Source organism: Crocuta crocuta, unplaced genomic scaffold (assembly GCF_008692635.1).
Source record: "Crocuta crocuta isolate KB4526 unplaced genomic scaffold, BGI_CrCroc_1.0 scaffold235, whole genome shotgun sequence".
NCBI lineage: Eukaryota > Metazoa > Chordata > Mammalia > Carnivora > Hyaenidae > Crocuta > Crocuta crocuta.
In genome coordinates, this window is record NW_027531285.1 from 7,184,696 (window position 1) to 7,211,208 (window position 26,513).

At 36.7% G+C, this 26,513-nt stretch overlaps 2 protein-coding genes across 4 annotated transcripts in view; both read left to right on the top strand.

Annotated features, from left to right (window-relative positions):
- The window catches only part of OTUD6B (OTU deubiquitinase 6B), a 17,477-nt gene extending 3,024 nt beyond the window's left edge, over window positions 1-14,453 (top strand). The window contains exons 3-7 of one of the 3 annotated variants that reach the window (XM_077771281.1): window positions 1,056-1,136; window positions 6,130-6,442; window positions 8,473-8,534; window positions 11,236-11,342; window positions 12,133-14,453. In XM_077771281.1, coding sequence (XP_077627407.1) covers window positions 1,056-1,136; window positions 6,130-6,442; window positions 8,473-8,534; window positions 11,236-11,342; window positions 12,133-12,217 — 648 coding nt within the window. In that variant the 3' untranslated portion in view covers window positions 12,218-14,453. Of the gene's footprint in view, window positions 1-1,055; window positions 1,137-3,723; window positions 3,849-6,129; window positions 6,443-8,472; window positions 8,535-11,235; window positions 11,343-12,132 lie in introns of those variants that run through there. The other 2 variants (XM_077771283.1, XM_077771282.1) reach the window with 2 other exon arrangements.
- A 10,444-nt stretch (window positions 14,454-24,897) lies between these two features.
- Window positions 24,898-26,513, top strand: part of LRRC69 (leucine rich repeat containing 69) — an 85,102-nt gene continuing 83,486 nt past the window's right edge. Inside the window, 1 exon segment of the mRNA XM_077771319.1 lies at window positions 24,898-25,080. Within this exon segment, the coding sequence (XP_077627445.1) occupies window positions 24,898-25,080 (183 nt within the window).

The following is a 26,513-nucleotide window of genomic DNA, read 5'->3' on the forward strand; positions in this document are numbered from 1 at the left end:
CGTTCCCTTCCTTTCTCCTAAAAAAAAATTAAAAAAAAAAAAAAATTAAAAAAAAAAAGACAAACTCCTATTTTACTTTGACCTATTCTCGTTTTCATGGACTTAAGCTTGTTTTCTTTCTGAATGCTAGCTGAATTCTTATGTCATTGCTTTGCAGATGCTTCTCTGTTTCTTGCCTATTGTCAGTCGGTATGCCAGTTTGTAGATTTTGGCAGATTCCTCTGAAAAATATAACAATATTCATTTTACTAAAGTTCATATAACTAGTATTTGAAGTCTTAAGCTGGTTTTGATATTTTGATTATTTGGGAATAGCCCTGAAGAGTGTTGGTTCTATTGTTATTAGAGGTCTCTATACGCATTATGTATGTGTCCTACTAAAAACTAGTTTAAGCTATAGTTGCAATAATAAAATGCTAGCTACTAATCCTGATTGTTAACAGTCTAGCATCTTCTTAAACACATGATAGCCATTTGATGATTAAGATTGGTTGTCTTATCCAACAATACCTTAACTTTTCTACCTATAGTTAATCAGTTTGTAAATGGGAAAGGATAGAGAAAGCTCAACATGTTACTATGGTCAAGAAGTACGGTTCATCAGGTTCTCACTAATTAAGATGGAGAATGGTCTTTCCTGCCACATTTGAGGTTATGAAGGCAGTAATGAACTGAGTCAGTGCAGGGCTTTATAGATCCTATAAGTACCAGCAACACTTAGAGAAGGGAAGGGTGGACCACTGAATGAGTTGGCACTTAACAGAAAATATTTGGATTAATGGAGGAGGAATTTCAAGCAATAAGGAAAAGCCTGCAGGGATGAGCATTACCTTTGGAGAACTGTTAAGAAAACCTTTTAGGAATCTGATGAATTTTCCTTTAAAAATAGAAAAAAGAGACAAAACCTTGTCATGTAATATCTAGTATTGTTATTCAAATTTGAGTTGTGAGATTACATGTATTTGTGATTTTTTCAATAATTTAATAATCTGATACTTTGAATAAAAATTAAAAGTATTTTTCACTAATTTGTTAATGCTTTTTGTTTCCTTCAGATAGATTCTGTTGCTGTTAACATTTCAAACTTGGTTCTTGAGAATCAGCCACCTCGGATATCAAAAGCACAAAAGAGACGGGTATGAATGTCATGTCACCAAGTAATTAAGTTAGTGCTATATGCTTATTCCTCTCTTAGATGTTGTATAGGAAGAGAGTAGGGGAAAAAATGATGGAGTTCCTTGTCAAAGGACCTGAACTAACATTTATTAAGCACTTGCTATGTGCCAGGTACAATGCTAGGCTTATTACAGATTATATGAAATCTCATTTAGCCCTGATTATTATCCTATGAAGTAGATTTTTAACCTCATTTTAAGAAAATAGGCCTAAGCAATATAAAATAACATGTTCAGTTCCTTGTTCTCACAAGAGAGTGGGCATAGAAGGGGAGTGTGCAACGAATATTTTTTACAAATTATCCTAGACCTAATCGTTTAGAATCTTCACAGTGTGGGCCCAGATGGTTCTGATGCACAGCTTTGGTTAAAAACTATGGTATTCAGTGGTAAAACAAGGATTTGAATCTAGAAATTAAGCAAGATACACAGGTGTACGAAATTCTGAGGTTTATGTAGGTACCTATGTAATGGTCAGTTGCAGTGGAAATTCAGAGAAGGAAAAGTTCATTGTGCCAAGTATTAAATAAGGAGATAGAATTTTAAGAAAATGGTTATTTAAATAGGATAGTACGAGAAATAGCATGCATGTGGGCATGAAATTCTGCATCATAGAGAGTTATAAGGAAACTGATTTGTTGAAAGTAGTGAGTTCCTGAAATCAAAATTTTGGGAATGAGATTAGATAAGTAAGGGCTGTTCACCTGGAAAAAGAAAAATAGGTTTTAAAAACAGTCTGTTTAGTCTCAAATACTGTTTTACTAACACTTGATGTATTATAGGATTTAAATATTTATTTTTAAGCTAACTAAGCATTTTTTAATTTAGTAGTACACAACTTAATAGGGCATGGTATTTGGTGTCAGACATATGAAGGTTTTAATCCTTACTGTTGTGACTTTCGGTAAGCTTCTTAACCTTCTTAAACCTCAGTTTCATATGTATAAAATGGGGGAAATAATACCTGCTTTGTAGAGTTATTGTAAGTATTAAATAATGTACTGTTTCCAAAGCCCTTAACACAGTGCCTGGAGAACTTGCGGGTCAGCGAATGATACTATTGTTTAATGTGCTCAGTTCTGCATAGTGTGCCTCTTACAGATTCAACCCAAGACCAGTATCTTGTTTTTTGTTGTTTGAAAGTTGATTAAGTTGAAAATTGTCAAACATTTTTTGTACTTACTTAAGATTGTATTCTTGAGTAAATATTATGAGTGTGAGTTTCATAGAATTGTGGAACTTAGCTTTTATGGTAGCTTGGAGGTTATTTGCTTTAACTCCCTACTTAAGATATGTGTTCTCTTTGTGATAGCCTTATAGTTGTCATCTACTACTATAGATCAAAAGCAAAGGGCAGAGTTTTTGCTTGGCGGTAGCATAACAAAATATTTATTGGAATTGCCTCTACTTAGTAATTGATACATCTTAGAGTAGCCTATTTAATTCTGGAAAACAAAGGTTCCCAACTCCTTCCTGTCTTTATCAAATCTTATTCATCCCCAGCTGGACCCTTAGGCAACAAAACAGAAAATTAAACTCCCTTACTTTTCTCAAACATTTTGTTACTTTTCTCCTAAAATAATATATAGCTAAAATGCATACCTTTTCAACTATACCCTCAAAAAAATTTAGTATCTTTTATAGTCAGCTGTCTAAATACTTGACAGAGAAAACACCCAGAAATAATTCCCCATGTTTATTGCTTTGTTATATTAATAGTATTAATAGGATTCTAGAACTGAAAATACTTAAAAGTTCATATAAGAAAATGCAACCTGAACTTTTTTTTTTTTTTTTTTTNCAACTCTCTCTCAGAAAAACATGACAAAACTTTATGAAGATTTGTTATTGGAATGTTGTACAGCAAATCTCTTATTTTTAATCTAGAAAAACGGGGAGTGTTTTATTTAATTAATATAGCAGAATTGAATGGAAGAAGCTCTTTGGTATGCTGGAAAGAATCCCAAGTAGAACTTAGAAGAACTGAGTTCCAAAAGTAGGAAATTTGAGAGCCAGAATGAGATCTAGTTCATTTTCTTTATATTACAAAGGAGAGAGCTGTCAATGGCATACTGAAAGCTCAATACAAACCCAGGACTGATACCCAGCTCTTAAGATTCCACTTCAGAGTTGACTTTGCTGCATTACTTTACTGACAGTTCTCTAGTTTTACTGACAATGTATTTATGAGTTAAGTGCTATTTTCATCTTAGGTACATGCTTTCATCAGGCTTAATTGCTGCCATTCTGTCTCCAGCACTAGAGCTGTAGAAACCACAATGCCCTAGTGCCATTGGGAAACTATTAGTGGCTGGGAGAAGAATCTAGTGAATTTCCTACCTTGTGCCCTGGAAAGGAAGCATAGTTACTGTGTAACATTACAGTGGAGCTTGAGGACAAAAGTGAAATGCTTGGATTAGTATTTTAGAGGCTTAAAAGGTTTTGCAGAGAGTATAAAATTCCACTCTTGTGGTAACTAGTACGTGACATCATTAACTCCAGCTCCCATCTGCTCCAACTTTTATTCTGATTTAGGTGCCTGGATAGAAGGAGCGCTCTGTGTTGTCCCTGGTCCCACTCTGCTTCTAAACCAGCTGTATGGCCTTTGGAAATCTTTCTGCGTGCTGTTTCCTCAGAGGAAAATGAGGGGTTTTGGATTAGATGATATCCAAGGTGCTTATTCTCCCTCTCCCCTCTGAAAATGTTTTTTAGACTTTCTTAAAGTAACAGTGCCATCTTGTGTTTTAAGATTTTCATGCTGCTGTGATACACAGTTGTAGGTATGCAGTGAAATAAATTTGTTCATGTTATTTCTGGCATGGTTGGATTCGGGTGGAATAAACTTAAACAGGTGTATGTTTCATTAGGGAGATCGTACTGCTTTTGATTCAGGTCACTTACAAATCACTTTAGGTTCCAGCATGCTATCTAACAGGCAAGTAGTTCAAATGTGTGACATTAAGTTAAATTGAAATTTGCCTTTCCATTGATTTTTCTGCCCCAAGGAGGATGAGCCAGGGACGTGACAGTCTTTGCCTTTTCCTACTTTTTCTTGGTTTTACCAAATCCCTTCACTGTAATTTGCTACCTGTGTCAGGATTTGTGGAATTTAACTTAATTTTTATTCTCTTAAATTGAAAAGCAGTCATGACCAGCATATAAATGAAACACATTCATGGTAGAGAATTTGAAAGATGCAGAAAAGCATGCGTGTGTGCACACACACAAAACTTAATTTATAAACAAAAACAAGACTTTTAAATACAGAGAACAAACTGATGGTTGCTAGAGGGGAGGTAGATGGGAAATGGGAGTAGGGGGCAAACAACTTATTTTGTTATTGTACCATCCAGAGAAAAGCACTATAAATATTTCGTGTATACTTTTCTAATTTTTAATTATGTATGCATAGATTTAGTATTTATTAACTATATACATTACTTTCTGCCCCCAGCCTCAACTCTTGACATGTTTCTATGGTACTCTAGCTGTAAGAACTATGTTCAGCTATGGAACAGAGTGCTTTCTGGCTTTGATCCTTCCTAGTCCAATTGTCAGGATTTTTTTTCTTTTCCCCCAGCCTTCCCATTCTACTTCCCATTCGTCCTTCATGTCACAGATCTCATTTCCCTGCCTCTACCTAATCCTTGCATATGTTGCCATGGGAAGAACTCTTCAAACATTTGAATGAGGAAAGGAAGTTGCAGAATATAATGTGATACCATTTTTGTTAAAATATTTTTTTAATGTTTATTTTTGAGAGACAGAGCATGAGAGGGGGAAGGGCAGAGAGAGAGAGGGAGAGGGAGACAGAGAATCCAAAACAATCTCCAGCACAGAGCCTGACGCAGGGCTCGAACTCATGAAGCGTGAGATCGTGACCTGAGCCAAAGTCGGATCCTCAACCAACTGAGCCACCCAGGCGCCCCTAAAATGTTTTTTTCTATACTTTATGAGTACATCTTTTTGTTAAAATGCTTAGGAAAAAAATCTAGAAAGATACACACCAGACCTCTACGGCAGGCATTGAAATTGGCATTGGTCCTTAGGGGAACTTTAGGTTATTTGTAATACTTTAATTTTTTATAAGGATGTTTTATCTGTTGTTTTAATTAGTGTGTGTGTGTGTGTGTGTGTGTGTGTGTGTACGTGTACGTACATGTGTACACTTGCACCGTTTTTTCCTTTAGGCTAGATAAATAGAATTCCCCTAATCCTTTTACAGTCTTTGGCATATTAATGCTGCATATGTGATTTAGCAAGTTAATGCCCTAGTAGTGGAGTGATAAGTTAAAAAGCTTGGATTAGCTCGGCATAAATATGATAATGATGTTGCTTTAAAGCCTGGCAAAACTCAGTATTAAGGCAGTACTTTGAAATCACTAAGTAAAGTTTTTTAGAAACTTGTCAGGTATTAAAAAAAGTTTTTTTAATGTTCATTTATTTTTGAGAGAGAAAGAAAGAGAGACAGAGTGTGAGTGGGGGAAGGACGGTGGGGGGGAGTGGTGGGCACACAATCCGAAGCAGGCTCCAGGGTCTGAGCTGTGAGCAAAGAGCCAGACGTGGAGCTGCAACTCATGAACCATGAGATCATGACCTGAGCCAGAGTCAGATGCTTAACATCGACTGAGCCACCCAGGTGCCCCTCATGTAGTTTATGTAGTTTTAAGTAGACTTCAAAGAAAAAATTGAAGGCTGCTCTGTTTTTTGTTTTTTTTTTTTTTTTTTTTGGTCCTAGTATAGAGCTTGGTGCTGGGCACATGCAGATGAGAAAGATAGTTGCCCTTAAAGGAGTATAGAAAATTCTACAAGTGATGGGATCGTCAATATGGTAATGCATGTGGGAGAAGGGACGAAAATGGCAAAAAGTCTTGAGTCTTACATTTCTATTCCCTTAATAAATGTAAAATAGTCTTCATTATTGTGAATTTACTTTGCTATATTCTCCTCCTAGGACAAAAAAGCTGCATTGGAAAAGGAGCGGGAAGAAAGGATAGCTGAAGCTGAAACTGAGAACTTATCTGGAGCCAGACACTTAGAAAGTGAAAAGCTTGCTCAAATATTGGCAGCAAGAGAGTTGGAAATTAAACAGATTCCATCTGATGGCCACTGTATGTATAGAGCCATTGAAGATCAACTCAAAGAACAGAAATGCCCTTTGACTATGGCTGCCTTAAGAAGTCAAACTGCCGAATATATAAAAGGCCATGTGGAGGACTTTCTGCCATTTTTAACAAATCCTAATACGGGAGAGATCTATACTCTAGGTAATTTATTTTTCTTCACTGTGTCTTGTTGCTGCTGTTAAAGTGATTCCTGGGATTGAGAATAAGAAAAACCTATTACAGTCCTTATGGAGGGAAAAAAAAACCCTCAAAATTTAGGCAGAATTATTTTTATATTATAATATATATTAGTATATTGTTTAAGATAAAAGTGTAATAGGATTCATNTTTCTGAGTTCACATGTCACAAAGTAGGCAGAGGGAGGTATGCTTTGATTAGTCTGTAGAAGTATAGGGTCCAAAGACTAAGCAGAAAATGATTGGGAAAACTAAATCCTACTTTTATCCTGTGATTTGGGAAATTTAATTTTATTTTCAGTAAGCCATAATATTTAGGCAAAATTTGACTTTGCAAAACCAAAAACACTTGAGTTAATAACCTGCCTTATTATTCTCTTTAATACCTTTGATAATTAAGATAAATTATTTATGGGAAGGTAAAAAGAAAAAATAAAAAAAGGAAACTAGCAAGTAAAGGAAAGAACAAGTGAAACTCTGAAAGTGTTTCGGGGAGAGACAGGGATATAATAGAGGAAAGTTCGTCCTTAGGAGATGGTAGACATGGCAGAATCCATTGGCAGCAAGTTAAATGGCCAGGAGTGGTTGGAGAAGGGAGGGTTAAGGTTGACTTTCCTTTAATGGAGTCTCTGACTCTGCTACTTGCCGGGCAGTGGAAAAGAGGTGGCAACTCAGCATGCTGAATTTTAAAAAAAGATAAAAGACTTAATTTCTTATTCATTTAGCCAGTATTTATTGAAGGCCACTATATGCCAGGGACTCTTCCAGGCACTGTTCTGAGCACTCAGGACACAGCAGTGAATGAGGCAAACACACAGGACATACTTTTCTGTACATGTTCATAATTTTTTTCCTTTCCTCTAAACAGGAAGGGTATTAGTTTCCCATTTTTTTTTTTAATGTTTTATTTATTTCTAGGAGAGAGAGACAGCGTGAGCAGGGGAGGGTCAGAGAGAGAGGGAGTCACAGACTGAAACAGGCTCCAGGCTCCGAGCTGGCAGTCAGCACAGAGCCCGACGCGGGGCTCGAACCCACAAACCGCGAGATCATGACCTAAGCGAAAGTTGGGAAGTCAGACGCTTAACCGACTAAGCCACCCAGGCGCTCCATTAGTTTCCCATTTTTAACTTGCTGTATAAAAGTGTGTACACTCAAGATGTGCCATTAAACTGCGATTGGGTCCTGCTCTCATGACTAATTCAGAAAGTCCTTTCTTTGGCTAGAACTGATACTGAAGCAAATAAGGTAAATGCTTTAAAAATAACAAGTAGAGGCACTGTTTGATGCTATTGCTGGGAAAAGAGTTTCAACTCCTTTCTACTTTTACCTTTATTCTCTTCTCACACCTTTTTTTTTTTTTTTTTTAATATTTATTTTTGAGAGAGACAAAGCACAAGTAGGGAAGGGGCAGAGAGAGAGGGAAATACAGAATCTGAAGCAGGCTCCAAGCTCTGAGCTGTCAGCACAGAGCCTGATGTGGGGCTCACACTCAAGGACTGTGAGATAGATCATGACCTGAGCCAAAGTCAGATGCTTAACTGACTGAGCCACCTGGGCGCCCCTCTTCTCACCTCTCTTATGGGGTCTTACAGTGGACCAGATTTGTAGGCTGCACTGTTTTAGCTCAGTGTATTTTTTCTAATGTAGGTTTGGATTTTAAAATACATGTCAAAATAATGAATATGGTGGCAATTTTGGGAGTGGTTTAGCTAAAGAGAGAAGAATAGGCTTGCTATGTAGTAAAGGTCCCTGGGCCTCAGCCTGAGGGAGAGAAGCAGACATGAATTGCTTTCCTCTCAGATGGAGAGGTGGTGGAAGGTTGGAGTGAGTTAAGTTTGGATCTGGGAATTGGATTAAATTCTGGAGAGTGCAGGTAGAGAAAGGAGTAAGTTCACAGCTTGAGTAATGATCAGGAATTGTGGGAGCTATAAAAGGGATCTTGTAACATGAGTTATGAAAATTATTAAGTGCTATATTCTCATTTTTCTCTACAGAAGAGTTTAGAAAGTACTGTGATGATATCATTAACACAGCTGCATGGGGAGGTCAACTTGAGGTAAGTTTGCAATTATTCATAGTATTTGTGGATTGTTAAATTATTTCTAAATCCCATATCAGACGTTTTTTCAGATGGTCCCACTTTCTCTTTGAATATCCCTTTTCTATATGTAGTTGCCATTTCTCTACTGATGAAGCACTGAAATAGGGAATTAACATTCTTAGGCCTTTAAGTATGTTTCTTTGGGGAGTAAAGCACTATTTCATTTTAAATAGCCCAGTGTTTGATCTGTGGGTTGATAAGGCTTATGTTACACCTGTGTGTTTCCATTTGTGATGCTGCTCCTGGCAGTAGATTTGATTTCTGGACTTATGAAAGTGAAGATTTTATTCTGTTCAAGCACAGTAAGAATTACCCTAATGGCTCAGCTGATGAAAACCACTATTATAAAGAGAAAACGTTATTTTCGTGTGAAATTAAGGGTCACATCCTACCACAATGCATGATAATTGGAATTCCAATTGATACTGATTGACTTCAAAGCAGTATCTGATGCATTAAAATTCACATGTAGGAAAACAATATGTTCAGCTACTAGTAGGGAGTTTATCAGGATTTTTTTAGAGCTTTATCTTACTATTACCTTTGTTTTATTAAAACAGTAAACAAAACATCTAATTGTTTTGAGTGGTGATAAGGCAGCCTGAGGTATTCGAAAGTCGGGGGATAAGAAAGTCCAGGTTGTGGGTCCAGGCTTTCTTTTTTTTTAATTTATTTCTAGGAGAGAGAGAGACAGCGTGAGCAGGGGAGGGTCAGAGAGAGAGGGAGTCACAGACTGAAACAGGCTGCAGGCTCTGAGCTGGCAGTCAGCACAGAGCCCGACGCGGGGCCCGAACCCACAAACCGGGAGATCATGACCTAAGCGAAAGTCGGACGCTCAACCGACTAAGCCACCCAGGCGCCCCTCCAGGCTTTCTTTTTGTCTCTCAGTTTTGTGACCTGGGGGGAGTCAGCCAATTTCCTGAGTTCGAGTTTCCTAATTGAATAGGAATAATAAAACCCCTGTGTGTACTCGGTAGGTCATTTGTGGACATTAAATAAGACAAGTAGTGTATGCATAGAACTTTGTAAGCTAAAGTGTGAGATGGATGAATCTGTCCAGTAGAATTAATATTGTGTAGTGGTAATTAGTCATCTTGAATAATTGATGGGTCTGAGAGTTTCACTTCAAACTATACTTTTTGAAGAAATGACGTGAATGCTTGTTTAAAATCTTTTTCTCAGTAATGCTGTATTTGTACCTCTTCTGAGCCACCAGAGGGAACTGTGTCCATTCATTTTGTATGCCTCTCCTGGGTCTCTGAAACTCAGGACGTTTTCATAGTAGCTTTGTGACTACGTTAGGAGTAAAGGTGCTTGAACTATCTTGAGGATCACAAGTTAATAGGAGAACTACAGACCCAAGCAAGTCTTTTTAAAGTGAAGAAACTTTAAAATATCCTTTGAAAGACACTTATTCATAAATTTTTGGTCTGTGAATTCATTTGACATGAGAATTGCTATTTTCACATAGGGGTAAGTTTAAATTATTCAAGAGAAATTCTGTATATGATTTTTAAAGACTTCGAAGGGATGTTAAGATTTCCAGAGCTTGCTTCACACTCTCCATTCTGTGCTGGTTTTTAAAAAATGTAATTTCAGGTATAAGAAAAAAATACCTCAAAGGAACATTTTATGAGGTAGAGTATGGGATTCAGTTTGCTACTGTGCAGCACAGAGTTTTTTCAGTATACTTGAAGTAATTTCTTACCTTCTTTTAAAACATCCTAAAAGGACCATGTTCCAGACAGAATGTTCTTATAATTGGGCAAAAACATAGATGTGAGGGCACTAAGATTGAGGACTGTTGAATGATTAATTTATGAACTGGGGCTCCAGAGTCAGACTTCTCAGTTCAGTTGTAGGTCACTTTATTTCCTTATGCTTGACTTCAGGCAGGCATCTTAACCACTTGCTGCTTCAGATTCTAGGTCTTTACCTATCCCGTAGGGTTATTGTCAGGATTGAATGAGTTAATATACATTAAGTGCTTAATATTCTTGGTCATAGTAGGTCTAAACACCGTTGCTACCAATATATATTATTAACTATGATTCATCTGACTTTAAGCTCTAATTATATAATGTTTGGTATGAAATTAACATTGTGTATCAATCATATGGAAATTCCATGAAAGGATAGTACAATTCACATACATAACTCATTCTATTCATGCCTTGAAAATTATGGAACAATGGTTTTCAACACTAGTACATTAGAATCATCTGGGAAAAGCTTTAAAAAAAATAAACTTCCTAATATTTCCTGTTCTTTCTCTTCTTCCCTCAGCCCCTCACAAATTGTAATTGATTTGGTCTGGTGCCTGAGCGATAGTATTTTTAAAAAATGGTGATTTTCAAGCAATATTTGAAAGCAGGGGGACTAGTATAATGAACCTTTACTTCATTAACTATGGTATTGCTATTTCTAAAAAGCTGTTGTGTAGTCAGAGAATTTGATTTAATAAATATTACATTTGCTTTTTCAACAAATTGTATTAAGTGTCCGCTCTGTGGCGAGCAAGCTCTTGGTGTATGGTGAGGAACAGAATAGGTCTCTACTGGGTAATGGTTACCCTATTCATGCATACTCAGTAGTTTATGACTTGAGTAAGATTTGCCTTTTTACTTTCCTTACTAATACATTTTCTTTCCTGTAGCTAAGAGCCTTGTCTCACATTTTACAAACACCGATAGAGATAATACAGGCAGATTCTCCTCCTATTGTAGTTGGTGAAGAATATCAAAAAAACCCATTAGTACTTGTGTAAGTACCTGGAAATTTCTACTGTTACATTTTTCATAGTTAAGACAAAAAGAATTATTCAAAGATGTTAGATCGTGTATGTTGATTCATTAGAAAAAATATATCATTTGCATTAATTATGCTTATTTTATGTTAAAGGCAATTATAAAATTAGAAAGCATTGTCAAGATGTGATTTAGATAATTGTTTAAACTTCTGGTTGTTTATTCTTGTGTATGAATTAAGAATAACATCATTTCTAAAGGTTACATATTTTAGGATTAGTTTTCATTTTGGCTTAGTGTGACATTAATAATAATGTTAAGTTTCAACAAGTACAAAAGCAGAAGTATATTCATGTTGCCTAACTGGTTATTCCTTAGAGATATTTTCTTCACATGGTAAAAGTATTTTACATGATTGAGAATTCTTTTCTGAAATACAACATGGAGAGTTTGCTTTGGCTTTAATGTTTATTAGCCATACTACCAAGGTAATCATTAATGGCTTACATCTAGGTAAAAATTTAAGCTTATTGAGTACTCAGCATCACAGTAATTTCCTTTTACCCCCTAATGACTGTGTTTTCCCTGACTTAAACTCAGCAGACAGAGTTATTGAACCAGATTTTACTGACTGCTGAAGCTTTTCAAATGGGTTTGAACTTTTAAGTAATATGTCAATGAAGTCTTTGAATGATACCCCTGTGGAGTGATTCATTCAGAGTGTTTGGTTTTATATACATAATAAACATTTATACACAATGAATTACTTTTGTCTAAACTACTCATTTCTCCTTTTCTCATTTCAGATATATGAGACATGCATACGGCTTAGGAGAACATTACAATTCTGTTACACAGTTGGTGAATACAGCTACTGAAAATTGCAGCTAGTTTGCAAAATGTTACACAATTATGTTTTAGTACAATGTGCCGATCTGAGTATTCTTACAAGTGCTGGATTGTTCTAACATTACTGAAAAACACAACTACCTTAAATCAGTTTTATGGCAAAGCTACTAACAGATTAAAAAAAAAAAAATGTGTTAGAGATAAACTTTAACCAGTGTTCCCTTTGTGCTATTTAAAAACACTTGTGAGTCCATTGTGGAGAACATCATTTATAGACCAAGATAGTACCTATTTGCTGATATTTTTACTAATATAGGGTCTTTAACATTCTGTTCTGCATTGAAATAAATTTAATTTTTCTCATTATTACCAAAAGCTTTCAGTAACCATTTTAATGTAACTTTCTTGAAGAAATGAAATGACTTGGTCTCTTTGTCATTGCAAAAATGTAGTAAGGGTGATAGCAAACCTGCTTAATGCTTATAAATGCATCTGTTTTCAGTAACCCTGGTACTGATGGAATTAATAGTATGAAGCTTTTTATGTAATCCCATCAAAGTGCAGCTAAAGAGCTTGCTTTAATAACTAAAATTTTTAAAATATTCATATGGGAATCAGTGAAGTTTAAGAAATGAGACAGATTTAAATAGGTGTTCCTATTAGATCATACCCCTAAAGAAGTACCATCATGTTTTCTTTCTTACAGTTTTTTAGTGTGTTTTATTTTTTTATTCTAGTTTTTTACTTTTTAAAGTAATCTTCCCACCCAACATGGGGGCTTGAACTCATGACTGCATGATAAAGAATTGCATGCTCTTATCAACTGAGTCAGCCAGGAGCACCAGTTGATTATCGTTTCTTGATTATCTTCAAAGCTGCAAATTTTTATATTCTTTGTTATGTTTTCCTCATCACCACTTAGCTCCTTTGCTTTCCTTGTGGTCTTTTCCACTCAGAAACGGTTTGTGGCCTCTTTTATTTTTTTTAACTTGTCCACACCAAAGGAGCAATGTAAAAGGGTCCAAGGCCAACTTTACTTCAAATTCTCCTCTTCCAGTTTGTCTTACCAGACCTCTCTTTTTGTTTCATTCTCCAGGATTAGAAGAAAGTTACTTAGCCTACCTTTCCATTTAATTCAGATATTTGAGAATTTTTATGTTACTTGTAGGGATCAAGTTGAAAGCCACTGTTTGGGAGCTAAGACTGAATAGTAAAATCAGTATACAGTATTTTCTGATGTGAATGATTTATCTGGCTCAGATTTCAGATTACTCTTAACACTATTCTAAGAAGATAGTATCCATATATAGAAACACGTCTCACTGATAATTTGTTATGTAACTAAGTATTATGAAAATGAAACTTTTGGTTTGATCTGTTTTTCCCAAATTTGGAGTAAATATTAAGATTTAGCATCAAATTTGTAATATTTCAGTTTTTGCTCCAAGAACACAACTAATTTTTGTAAGTAAATATTGGGTTTTATAATATTAAAAACAGTCCTCAGTCTCACATGCCCACCTGGTGACAACGTGGGAAGCTGGTAGACACTGAGGTCCGCTAGATCAAGTACTGCACGACGGGGTTCTAGTTAAAAAGATGAAAAACTATACTATCTGCCTAACAACATATATTCTAAAAGCTGACTGTTACAATCCTTGGTCTGAAATATTTTAGGTCTGAAATTATAAAAGAAATTAGAAAATGATAAATGGCTTACCTTTATTATGAAATGATCTGTTACTTTAAAATCCAAAGATAAGCATTAAGAAGTAATAAAACAAATATCAGAAACCTAGTTATTACAAATGTCGTCTATATTTAAAATAACTTCTTGGTAGCTATTTTTTTCCAATAAGATGAATGGAACCTTGATTATAGGTTTATTTTTATTTTTTATTTTTAAATAGCCAAATATAGTTATGAGTAAGATTCGTGTGGTCAGCTTCTGTTCTTTCATAAAACTTAAGATAAAAATCATTTTAGCAAAAATTGAAGTCTTTAAAAAAAATGGCAGATGTTAATTTAAAAGCAGCATATACTAATTTAGTTTGCTGTATGATTATGGTCTAATGGAAGTTTCATAAGCTTTCTTTTCTCTTAACTCAAAAATGTATATGTCAGAGTTTTGGAATATGTCTTTAGCCAAGAATTTTATCCAGATGTTTACAAACTTATATAAAGCAAAAAAGAATGTATGTAACTATAGTGAGCAATATAGTTTTGCTCATATTATCTGATGTTTGCCAAAAGAAGAATAAAAGATGTATGAATTAAATCATTTGTTTATTCAAATTGTTATTCTCAAACAATTTTATAATTTAGAAATAGAGAAAATCCACTTTGTTTTAGAATTTTATCCAGCCTTTATTTTGTCTTTCTCTATACCTGAGAATAATACAATCCCAGATTCTTGCTTTAAGGGTTTTGGAATAAATATATAAGCATAGCACTACGTCTCAGACAAAATAGAGGAAGATAAAGAGATAGGCATTGAAGCCATTGCTCTTAGAAATCAGGTTGAAGCTTAAAACCTTTTTGAATAATGGTTATTTAGGACAATTGAAATTGAAGAATATTCTAAGAATAGTGGGTGATAAAGAAGAAGGAAAAGCAAGCACCATGTATAAGAATGTGAAGCAGTAGGAAGGAAATTTGGGCAAACTAATGCTGGTACAAGATTGTTAATATATTGTTTTGGTCCAGGTTGTCATGAACTAGCTGAAGGAGCAGATTTCTTGTGTTTCTGAGAATTTAATTGGTAATTTCATAATATTTTACTTTTATTGAACCAAATGAGTGTGATTTTTCTCTTTTCTGTATATTTTCACATATTAATTCTTGTTTCCTGTCTTAGAACTTAATTTAAAACCTTTTTCCATCTTTGCAGAAAAACTACAACTCAAAGGATTTTGATTTTTTTAAAGCAAGTTGTAGTAATTATCATTTCTTGTTCACCATTCTTCCTTCCTACTTGAAGGCCTTTGAGCAGTCATTGGGAGTTGAGAGCTTCACCCAACCTTGTTTCACCTAGCTTATTGTCCTGGTCTCCATCTAATTAGCACCAACTCCTACCTGGCCTGGGCTGGGTACCCCACCCAGTTCATACATGTTGGTTTCTAGTAACTGCACACTAGTAATTAGTATTATTGTGTTTAGTTTATTATTATTATTGTTATTTTCCTGTTGTCTGTTAAGTGCTTAGAAACAAGAACTTGTTGACTATTACTAACTTATCTAGCGTACTGCCTGACCTGTATAGTAAGTGCTTATTAATAAATGTTGACAGTCATAAGATCAATTGAGAGGACAGGACAGGACTCTGAGGAGTTGTCATTAGGCTAATGGACCATTAGGAGTAGAGAGAGGTATTGACTTAGTATAGTGCTTGTTCACCAAAGGGCTGTTTTCTAATTTATGTAACACTTGGATAAATTCTTAAGTCTTTTGGTCAATTTAAGGGAGGAATAGAACCCAAGAGAGCTTTTCTTTTTTCTTGTGATACTGTGTTTATTTGCCTTCTTGTATCAGTCTACAGAATATAAAGATTCTTTATAAGTATACAGACCAAGAAAATATTAAGAACTTTGTTAATACACTGACCAGGAAGAAGTGTGTAGTTGTCTTGTTTCAGTATAATCAGGATGATGACTAGTATACCTTACGGAAACAGATTACAGCTTTCTGCTGAAGCTATCAATGCTCTGAACAGAGATGACCTACAGTCTTCCTGATTTTTCTTCTCCAGGTTACCCTTATCTTGACAAAGGAAACTCCTGTTTGCTGTTTATTTACTGTTTATAATCTCAAGTCACGATCTCACAGTTCATGGGTTTGAGCCCCATGTTGAGCTTTGTGCTGACAGCTCAGAGCCTGGAGCCTGCTTTGAGTTCTGTTTCCCTCACTCTCTGCCCCTTACCCACTCATGCTCTGTCTCTCTCTCAAAAGTAAATAAATTTTTAAAAATGAAAAAGCTAATAAAAAGTAAAATGTTGTACCAGAAAAACCACAACTACCTTTTACTGAGCATTTACTATATGTGTGCTAAATGCTTCCATAAGTGGTCTTATTGAGTCCTCGCAGAAGACCAGGTTGGTATTCCCATCCCTGTACTAGACATAATGGGAATGAAACTTAAAGACAACTTGCTAAGCCACACTGCCAGTAAGTGGTAAGGCTGACCTCAGAAGGCAAGCCTCTGAGAATCCAAAACCCTTGAAATCAAAACTTCATTTCCATTTTTAAAAAAAGGAAATGAACAAAGAGAAAGCCAATGCCACCCCCCCTTTTTTTTATTACAGGACAGAACATTTTTACAGTAGGTTTCTAGTACATGGAGTATCTGCTTATGTTTCAAAACTTTTACCCCAAGTTTTCATGACCATGTTTTCATCACGAAATAAGATTGCCAAAATAAATCAAGTAAGTGTGTTTTCTTGAACACTGATGAACACTGTTTGATGAACTCCTGTTTTTAATGCATTTTTGCAGCTTTCAAAATCCTTCAATTTGTCATAGGGGCCTCTGTCATAGGATTTAGCCAGATTCTTTTGTATTTTAGATGTTAATCATTGTGTTAACTGAGTGTTTTAAAGTCCTTGAGATTCTAGGATGTTATATATTTTAGCATTCCTACAGCACTGTATACTTCCAAAATATTTTATAATCATTAGTTAGATGTTTCCCACACAATCTCAGTGGGATAGATTGGTATTCTTTCTTGTTATTTTGCTGATGAGAAAGATAAAGCTAGCTTGAATGACTTCAAGTTTGTATAAGTCACTTGCTCCATCTAAGTGAACATTCAGTTTAAGGTTCCTCATCTTGTGCTGAGTTCACAGGATGAGGCTGTCTAAAAAAATTGTTGAGTTTTCGATTTTACTGCAAATAGATTGGTTTCTGGTTGCTGGGAAACTGGATGCTAACATCCCATGGGGCCAACCCACATAGCAGAACTCACAGCTCTTTCAACTGGGTGTTTATAGGGAGCATGTTTAGGCGCAGGTCAAAACTCAGGTCTGAAATAGTAAACCCCATCTCTTTTTCTATATTTCTCTTTGTAGATTAGAAAAAAACATTTTTTTAATGTTTATTTTATTTTTTGAGAGCGAGTGTGAGCAGGGGAGGGGCAGAGAGAGAGGGAGACACAGAATCCCAAGCAGGCTCCAGGCTTTGAGTTGTCAGCACAGCCTGATGTGGGGGGGCTCAATTCCACAAACTGTGAGATCATGACCTCAGCCAAAGTCAGACATTCAACTGATTGAGCCACCCAGGCACCCCTCTTCATAGATTTTTAATGTCTTCATAAACTGGCTTGTGCCACAGCCTCACTCTGCCAAATACTACCCAACTCCCATTGCCCCACTTCATACCCTAAGTTGTGGTTCACTCCATCTAAAAGTCCTTACAAGATTAGGTTCTAGTGGTATGGGTTCTAGTGGCAATTTTACCTACATACCCTCATTTTCTTCTCTATCCCTCTTTCCTCTCACCTAGAATAGCACACAAATGTCATAATTGCCATCCCTGTCCACAGAGTTACTTCCTGAAACTCCCCCTTCATGCTGCCAAAGTGAACTGGCAGAAATACAAATCTGAGTCCTGTCTCCTAACCTAAACTTGCTGAGTGGCTCCCTGTACCTACAGGATGAAGCCACTCCTTAATGTGGCATGTAAGGGAGGTTCCTCCCAACTAGATCTGTGTACCTCTCCAGCATTACTTCCCATCACTTCTTTCTTCAGACGTATGCACTCGAATTCTTTCTGTTCCCTATGGCCCCATTAGTTCATGCCTGTCAACATCTCTCTCACACTCCTTTTACTGAAATACATCCCCTCCCCTCACATTTATTTTATCAACTGGTTAATTCTTTATAACCTGTCATGACGACTCAGGAGTCAACAGCAGGAAGTCTTCCCAGAACCAACAAGGTGCTTCAGTGCAAAATGGCATCCAGCATGTAATGGGCACTTAATATTTGGTTATCGTGGTTTTCGTTTTGCAACATATACACATATCAGGTCATTATTTTGTACACCCTAAACTTACACAACATTACATATCACTTATATCTCAGTAAAACTGGAAAACAGTAAATACTTGATGAATGAATGACCTGTTTACACTTATAATTTCCCTCTAGCCTCTATACTCCTTGAAGACAATGACTGTTATTCATATTTGTATACTAGGCATCTTGGACAGTGCCTAACAAATAGTTATGCAGTGTTTCTTATTTTAATTTTATTTAATTGTATTTAAAAAAATTTTTTTAAATGTTTATTTACTTTTGAGAAAGAGAGACAGAGTGAACAGGGGAGGGGCAGAAAGAGGGAGACACAATCCAAATCAGGCTCTAGGCTCCCAGCTGTCATCACAGAGCCTGATGCAGAGCTCGAACTCACAGGCTGAGATCATGACCTGAGCAAAGCCAGATGCTTAATGAACTGAACCACCCACATGCCCCTTGTATTGAAAAGAAAGTGTGAACTGGGGCAGAGGGAGAGAAGGAAAGAATCTTAATCAGGCTCTGTGGTGACATGGGGCTCGATTCCACCGCCCTGGGATCATGACCTTACCCAAAATAAGAGTTGGATGCTTAACTGACTGAGCCACCCATGCACCTCGATGTTCTTAACTTCTGCGTCTTTACATGTCTTTTCACCTATATTTTCATGAACATTAACTGATGCTACTAATAGATTTTATATAAGGTGCTCTTTCAGACAATCCTTAAGCATAAAATTAAATTTTATGAACATTTACTGAATACCTGTTCTATGACAAGCACAATGATAAAGACTGCATGCAGCTCAAAGGTATAGCAAGGGAGAATTGTGACAAGAACGATAATAAAGTGTACATGCTAAATTAGAGTTTGTATAAAGTCCTCTTAAAACAAACACGGAAGCAATTCTGCTTGGAGAGAATGTAAAAGCAAATAATAGGGGAAATACTTGATCAGATTCTTCAAAGGATTCAGGACAGTTAGGCAGACAGGTGCATAGGCAAAATAAATGGCAGAATCAAGACTAAATATATTTGATGCTTTTGATGAATAATAAAGGCAGCATAATAGGTTTGTGAAACGAAATGACATAGAATGAAACTGGGCTAGGCTGATATTTTGAGTCCCAACTCAACAGTTGGGATTTTAACTTATAAGCAATGAGAAGCCATTGAAAGATTTTATTTAGAGTTGTGGATATATTGTCAAGTAAGATGTACTGCAAGATGACTGATGGCAGTGACAGTGTATGTAATGGCAGAGTGGCAGAGTATGTAATGGAAGCAAGCAGTAATACAGGTAGAGGTGATGAGAATTTGGACTGGGATAGCAGCAGTAGAAAGCAGCAGATCCATGTGAAGGGTGATGGTGTGGTGGATTTGTACTGGAGCAATTTAACTAAGCTCAGATTATATCTCACAATCCCCTTCCCTGCATAGTTTCAGGCCAGTCCTGGCCACAAGAGAAATTTTGCACAAAACTTGGAAGGCACACATCACGTGGAAACTTGGCAAGTTAGTGTGAAGGCCTCTAGTGTCAGTAACCTGCGTACCATTGCACATCTGCCGGCTCACTTCTAGTGTGAATTAACCATTGAGTCTGCAGGTTCCCCTACTTCTGCCAGGTCTCCTTCAGCATCTCTGAGTTCTGGGTCAGGCACAGCACCAGACACAGGAGCAATGGCCCTACATAGATGGCTTAACTGATTCCTATAATTATCTAAGGCCAAATGCTATATAATTCTTGTTGGTCTTTTTCTCTGACACAAAATTTTTTACAACAAAAAACCTAAGACATGTCATGGGTTCAGGTTAAGTTAGACAGGTCTTGAAGAGACTGTTGGCAGGAGCCTGATACCCCAAGAAGATTTCGGTAAGGGACTAAAAGAATATGAGGAAGACATTATCGGAAATGTTATTGTTATGTTGTTGGAAGAAAGGTGACTCTTGTCACACAGTAGCAGAAAGTTTAGCAACAATGCCAGAAGCAGTAACATGGAAAGTAAAAAGTATACGTCATCAACTGGATGATCTACCTATGGGGATTTCTAGACAGAATACTGAAGGTACGATCTAGATTCTTCCAGGTGCCTGTAGTAAAAGAGGAGAAAGGCAAGCACAAAGAACTGTACATGACCCACAAATTGGGGGGTTTGAAAAATAAAATTTTCTTATTCCTAGCCTCTCCAGACAGTAAATGTTGCTAAAATTAAATGAGTTCCAGACAGAACAAATCAGGGAACTGTCAGGAAAATGAAGTCTGAAAAAGAAGCCACAGGCATGACTGTGAAGCCCTTTGTTGAGACCTCAGGAAGATTAAAGACGCTTTTTAGTCAACACATGAGAGAGCGTCTCAAGTTCTTAAGGTTATTGTCCTGCAGTAGTCTCACAGGAAAGCCAAAATAGAGAAGAGCTCTTACAAAGACATTCTGGGTATGGCTTTTGCCTGATGGAATGAACTGTAAACTCAAGACAAGCCTGACAAGTTTTCAAAGGGACTGTGTAAAGGGCTCAAATGTGACACTATAAAATGAAAGGATGAACCTTCATACACTGCTAGTAGGAAGGTAAACTGATGCAGCCACTTTGGGAAACAGTCTGTCAGTTCCTCAAAAGTACTCTATGACTCAGCAATTCCTTTTCTAGGTAGATCTCAAGAAAACTGTATACAAATGTCTATGGCATCATTTGTAAAGGTGGAAAAGTAGAAACAACCATCAACTGATAAATGGGTAAATAAAAGTAGAAGAGCCACATGATGGAATATTTTTAGGCGATAAAAAGGTATGAGATACTGGTACATGCTATGACATGGATGAAAATTGGAAACACTGAGTGAAAGACAGTCACAAAGACCACATGTTGTATGATCCCATCTATAGAAAATGTCAAAAATAGGCAAATCTACAGGGATAGAAAGGACATCAGTGGCTGCCTGGAGCTGGAGTGGATGGGAAAAATGGGAGTGTGATTGCTAAAGGACACTTGGCTTTGTTTTGTTTTGGGTGATAAGAGTTCTAAAATTGTGGTGGTGGTTGCACAACTTGGCGAATATACTTAAAAAAGAAAAACAATTGGTGTTTGGACCCTTAAACTATGGACAGGAAAAAGTCTGAGAAAAATTAGCAAACATGGGCTATGTTCTATAAAAAAGAAAATTCAAGAGCCCAGAGAGGAGACCAAGAGCCAGTCCCAGGCAGTAGTGCTGAACATTAATCAGGCATCTGACAGGTACTTAGTTGAGTTCCAGAGTTGCTACAAACCAGAGCTGCCTTGTGCCTCTAATTTTTCCCTTTCTTGAGTGGTACTGTCTATATGTCATATATTTCACCCATTGTTAAATTCTGGGTACATGAGGACAAGAAAACTTGTCTCTTTAGTTCATAGGTTTTCAGATCAAGATGGACTGTCCCTGAAAAGGACTCAAGGAACTGCCTTTAAGAGCTGCATCCTCTCTTGTTACTTGATTTAGGTGATGATATTTTAGAATCTGATGCTCTCAACAGATGAAAGTTTTGGGGAAGGGGACTCTTGGGAAAAAGGGTCTCTATCTTGTGTGCTGAAGGAATATAAGTAACTCATGGCCAGGGGGTGTCCTGGGGTGGATTTTTAAGACATGTCCACTTACCATCAAGAGGTGGGGTCCAGTTCATCTTCCTTTGAATATGAGCTGTTCTTTCTCAGTGAGTTGCTTCTAATGAATAGAATGTGGCAGAAGTGAAGCTACACTATACTAAAACTAGATCATGAAGTGATAAAGCTTCCATCTCACTTTCTCACTTAAGATGCTCACTCTTAGAACTAAGGCACCATGTTGCGAGGCAACTCAAGTCACCTTGGGTAGGTGACATGGGGGTGTTCTGGCTGACTGCCCGAAGGTCCCAGCACCTACCACCAGATATAGGTGAATGAGTCTTTAGATGATCTCCATCTCAACCTTTGAGCCACCCCTGATGTCACCAAGAGCAACATCGATAAGCTTTCTCCACGGAGCCCTGCCCAAATTGTACATTTGTGAATAAAATACATGTTTTAAGCCGTTATGTTTTGCAGTGGTTTGTTACCTAGCAATAGATAACCGGAAGAGGTGGCATAAATGGGGCTAGCTGCATGTTGGATGTAAGAGAGAAGGAGGAATCAAGAATACTTACAGATTTTCTAGGTTAAGCAAATTAATAGAAAGCAGTATCCTCTTGCAGCGGTCTCTTTTACCCCTTAAAGCAAATTACCAGTGTTTGGGTAGGGTCAGCTGGTGTACCGACCACATAGAGTTATTTCAGAGGAGATGAGCGTCCATGAGAGTTTTTTGTTTTAAGCCTCATGATAGTTTGTTTAGATAGTAACATGTTTGTTGTTAGGAAATGTTTAAGTGTCAGAGTAATGAAGCTGGAAGATAGGTTTGGAAGAGATAAAACAAAGTGCAGTGATTAAGTAGCTGAAAAATGATTTTATTCTAGTAACTGAAAGTCACTATTAATCAGCACCTCTTGTTTTACTGTTAAGATGATACTGATGTACACAAGACTCTTCAAAAATTCAATGATTCTTCTTTAGGACTGTGGCATTGCTTTATTCTCTTACTGGAAAAGCTCTTTCCCCTAATAGCAGCCTCTAAGTGAAGCTTTCTCTGGGTGTCCTGTTGAGAACTGCAAACTCCCCACCCTCACACTCTATTTTCCTTACCTGCTTTGTTCCTTTTCCCCTTCCCTAATGCCAATTAACATACTAGGTTTACTTATTTATCTTGATTGTTCTCTCCACCTACTAAAATGTAATTTCACTGAGAGAGGGATTTTTGTCTTTTAATGAATTTTTTTTCTCCAGGGCTTGGGACAGTATAGAACACATAGTAGGTGCTCCCTAAATATTTGTTGAATAAAGTGATTTGTGAATGACAAAGAAAAGATTGAACTGTGTTCTGAATACTTTCACTGCAGTATATTTTATAGTGTTCAAGTTTTTGGAAATTGACAACTAAAATAGGCATATTTATTTATGTAAACCAAATAACCCAAATGCCTCCAAGCCTCATAACTGGCTCAAATGGAGTGTTTTATTATTTATTTATTTTGAGAGAGAAGGAGAGAGAATGAGAGCAGGGAGGGGCAGAGAGAGAGGGAGAGAGAATCTCAAGCAGGTTCCGTGCCGTCAGCGCAGAGCCTGACTTTAGGCTCAAACTCATGAACTGCAAGATCATGACTGAAGCTGAAACCAATTGTTGGTTGCTTAAGTGACTGAGAAACCCCAGAGCCCCTCAAGTGGAGTTCTAGTAGTAATCAGATACCACTGGTTTCAGCTCTTCCCTGTTCCTGTTATTTTTGTCTTTGTCCTAATCTTTTATTTGAGTAATGAGAATAGCATACTGTATTCATATGTACCCATTATGGAGCACCAATTAAGTTTGATCGGTTTCTTTCACTCACACCCCAGTAATTTTAAAGAAAATTCAAGACATCATGTCATTTCACCTGCAAATTTCAGGTGCATCTAGATGTTAAGTACATTTTAAGAACACTACCAGCATGCCATTATGACAGATAACGGAATTAGCAATTCCTACATCGAATACCCTGTCGGTGATCACATTTCCCCAAATGGCACCACAATATTTTTACTCAAATCAGAATCAAACAAGGTTCACATACTGCATTTAGCTGTTATTTCTCTTGTCTCATTTATTTCGTGACAGTTTTTCCTCCTTTTTTTTTTTTTTAATACCACTGATTTGTTGGTCAGACCTTGTGTCATTTGCCCTGTAGAATTTCTCATGTTCTAGATTCAGCTCACTGCTTCCCTGAGATGAATTCAAGCTTGTTCTCCCAACCTCATATTTTCTGTAAATGGTAGTTAGATCTGGACATATGATTAGGTTCAGGTTTGATTTTTAAGCAATAATATTTCATAGGTGGTACTGAGTACTTTTTATTGCATCATGTCATGAGAATTATAACAGACTGTCTCAATTGTAGTAATGCTAAAATTGATTAGGGATGTATGTTATTAGCCTGATTTCTTACTCATAAGTTCTCACCAACCTCATACCTAATGCTCTCAGCATCCAATTATGATATTTTCTTAGATTTGTTATTTCATTAGGATTTGCAAAAATGGTAATTTTCCTATATCAATTTTTCCTTCCTAGCTTCAATTTTTCTTTGAATAGGAATTTTGTTAACTATTAGGTTACACTAACATGCACTTTGTACTGGAAAAGCAGAATTCTTCATTTTTTTCATTTATCAATTTTCAGACTTATGAATGAGTTGGTTCCCTAGCAATCCCTATGTAATCAACACATTTCTTTTATTTTTAAAATACCATTATGAACTCTTAGATTTCAATGTATTTTCATGTGTTTTACTCTAGATTATTCTTTATGACCCTCAAATTTTCCATTTTAGACCAATGGGAGTCCCTAGAAATTGGTTTCTGTGTCCTTTTGATGTAATCTCATTAGTCTGATAACATCCATGTCTCTGGCATAAGGTATCGTAGGCTCATCTTGTAAAAAAAACTGCTTTAAATGAAGAATCAGCTGTTTCCTATCTGTACCATTTACATAGGAAACTATCTGATGCCTCCTGTCTTCAACATGGTACATCTCAGAATGTTTTCGTTTCCATGACACACTAATTCTGTCATTAGAGGTTCTAAAGATGCACAATAAAGATCCCTAGTGATTACCTTCTCCTTTTTCTTTTTCTTTCCTAAGGCCATGACTGAAAAGATGTTAGTAAGGGCACTGAGAGGTGGTAAAAACACTAAGATTCTTACTTTAAGTGGGAAGAAGATTACAAAGATGCCCTCAGCATTAGATAAACTGCCTGGCCTCAAGACTCTAAACCTTCAGAATAACCAAATTCCCAAGGTGTGCTCAGAGATAAGCACCTTGAACCAGGTGAGGAATAGCATATCTTTTTGGACTGAGTTTGGAAAACAGGAAGAGAGAAAAGAGGTAGAAGAAAAATAAGGCTTTGATCTCTGGAGACTTTGCTCCAGGGAAACTTACTGTGGAGTATTATTGGAGAGGCATCAAAAAGCTTTCTCCCTTAGGGGATTGCATATGGCAGGGGAGATGCTTCAATTTATTCATGTGCTCTTTGGCCCACATGTGGAATCAGAGGATTAGGTCTCTGCCATACTCATCTTTCTGGAGGCTGTCATCTGGAAAAGGGTTGGGAAACTGGATCTCTTTGTCTACCTTGGGGGCTCCATCTGGAAGTGAGATGCAGCATCCCAGAGGTGCTGTTCACCTTGGGGACTATCCTGAAGCTTTTGCAAATAAGCTTTTTATTGTATATGAAGAGGATTTTGGGTTGTAGGAAAGGGGTTCGTTTTCAATGCCCTAGAGCAGGCTGAACTTTGAAGTGGGAGTATCGTCAGGGAATGGGAAGGAAGAGACCTTCATTTCTTCTGAAGCAGTCTTTACGAGGTTAGTATTTTAAATAAAGAATACGCTTCTTAAAGAGCAACAGTTGACACGAATGAATCCCAGATGCCTGTGTTAAACATTTCTACCCAACAATGTGAAACTTCAGCTGCTAGAAATCTTGAGGTTGGGAGAAAGCAAGGGTTATATTAACTTCCAGTTTTCTTTTTGTTCACTTCTAACCTAATTACCAAGCACTGAAAGAACCTATAAACAGTAAATTCATTGCAGTTCCTTAGCTCTGAGTTCAGAGTTACAAAAACAAACAAACAGACAGACAAAAAACAAACAATAAAACCCCACCTATTTTCTTATCTTCATCTACCTCATTTCCTTTTAGGTTCATAATATTATTTGAACTTGTAATCTGTGGTCGAGTCTTTGCCAAAAATAGGGTCATACAAACTCCCCCCTTTAACGGTAATTTCCAGAAGTGCATTTTTGGGTTACAGGATGAGGATTTGGACTTTTTTGATAGGAGAGAGGAGTTTCTGTGCAAAAGAATTTAGGATTTGACTGAGCCGTGAGCTAATCTTCTCCCTTCACTTGATATTTTTTCCATTAAAGTACCACAGTGCATTGTTTCAAGATAAAAAAACACAAAAGGCTTCTAATAAAAAGTTACTATCTTCTGTCCCACTCTTCCCCATCTCCAGTTCTGATCCCCATATATAACCAGTTTTCACTCATCGTTTTTCCTTGAATTGTCCATTTTAGATGTTACTGATATTCATTCTTCCAAATACAATGTATTTAGTTTCTTCATGGCTATATTTTAAACTTAATATTACTGCACCTTCATTTCTACTTTTCCCAACTACAGTCTCTCTTTATCCCCACTTTGTAGCATGACAATGTTAGCATCTCTAATCCATCTTCAGCTCTCCTTCCCTCTTCCCTAC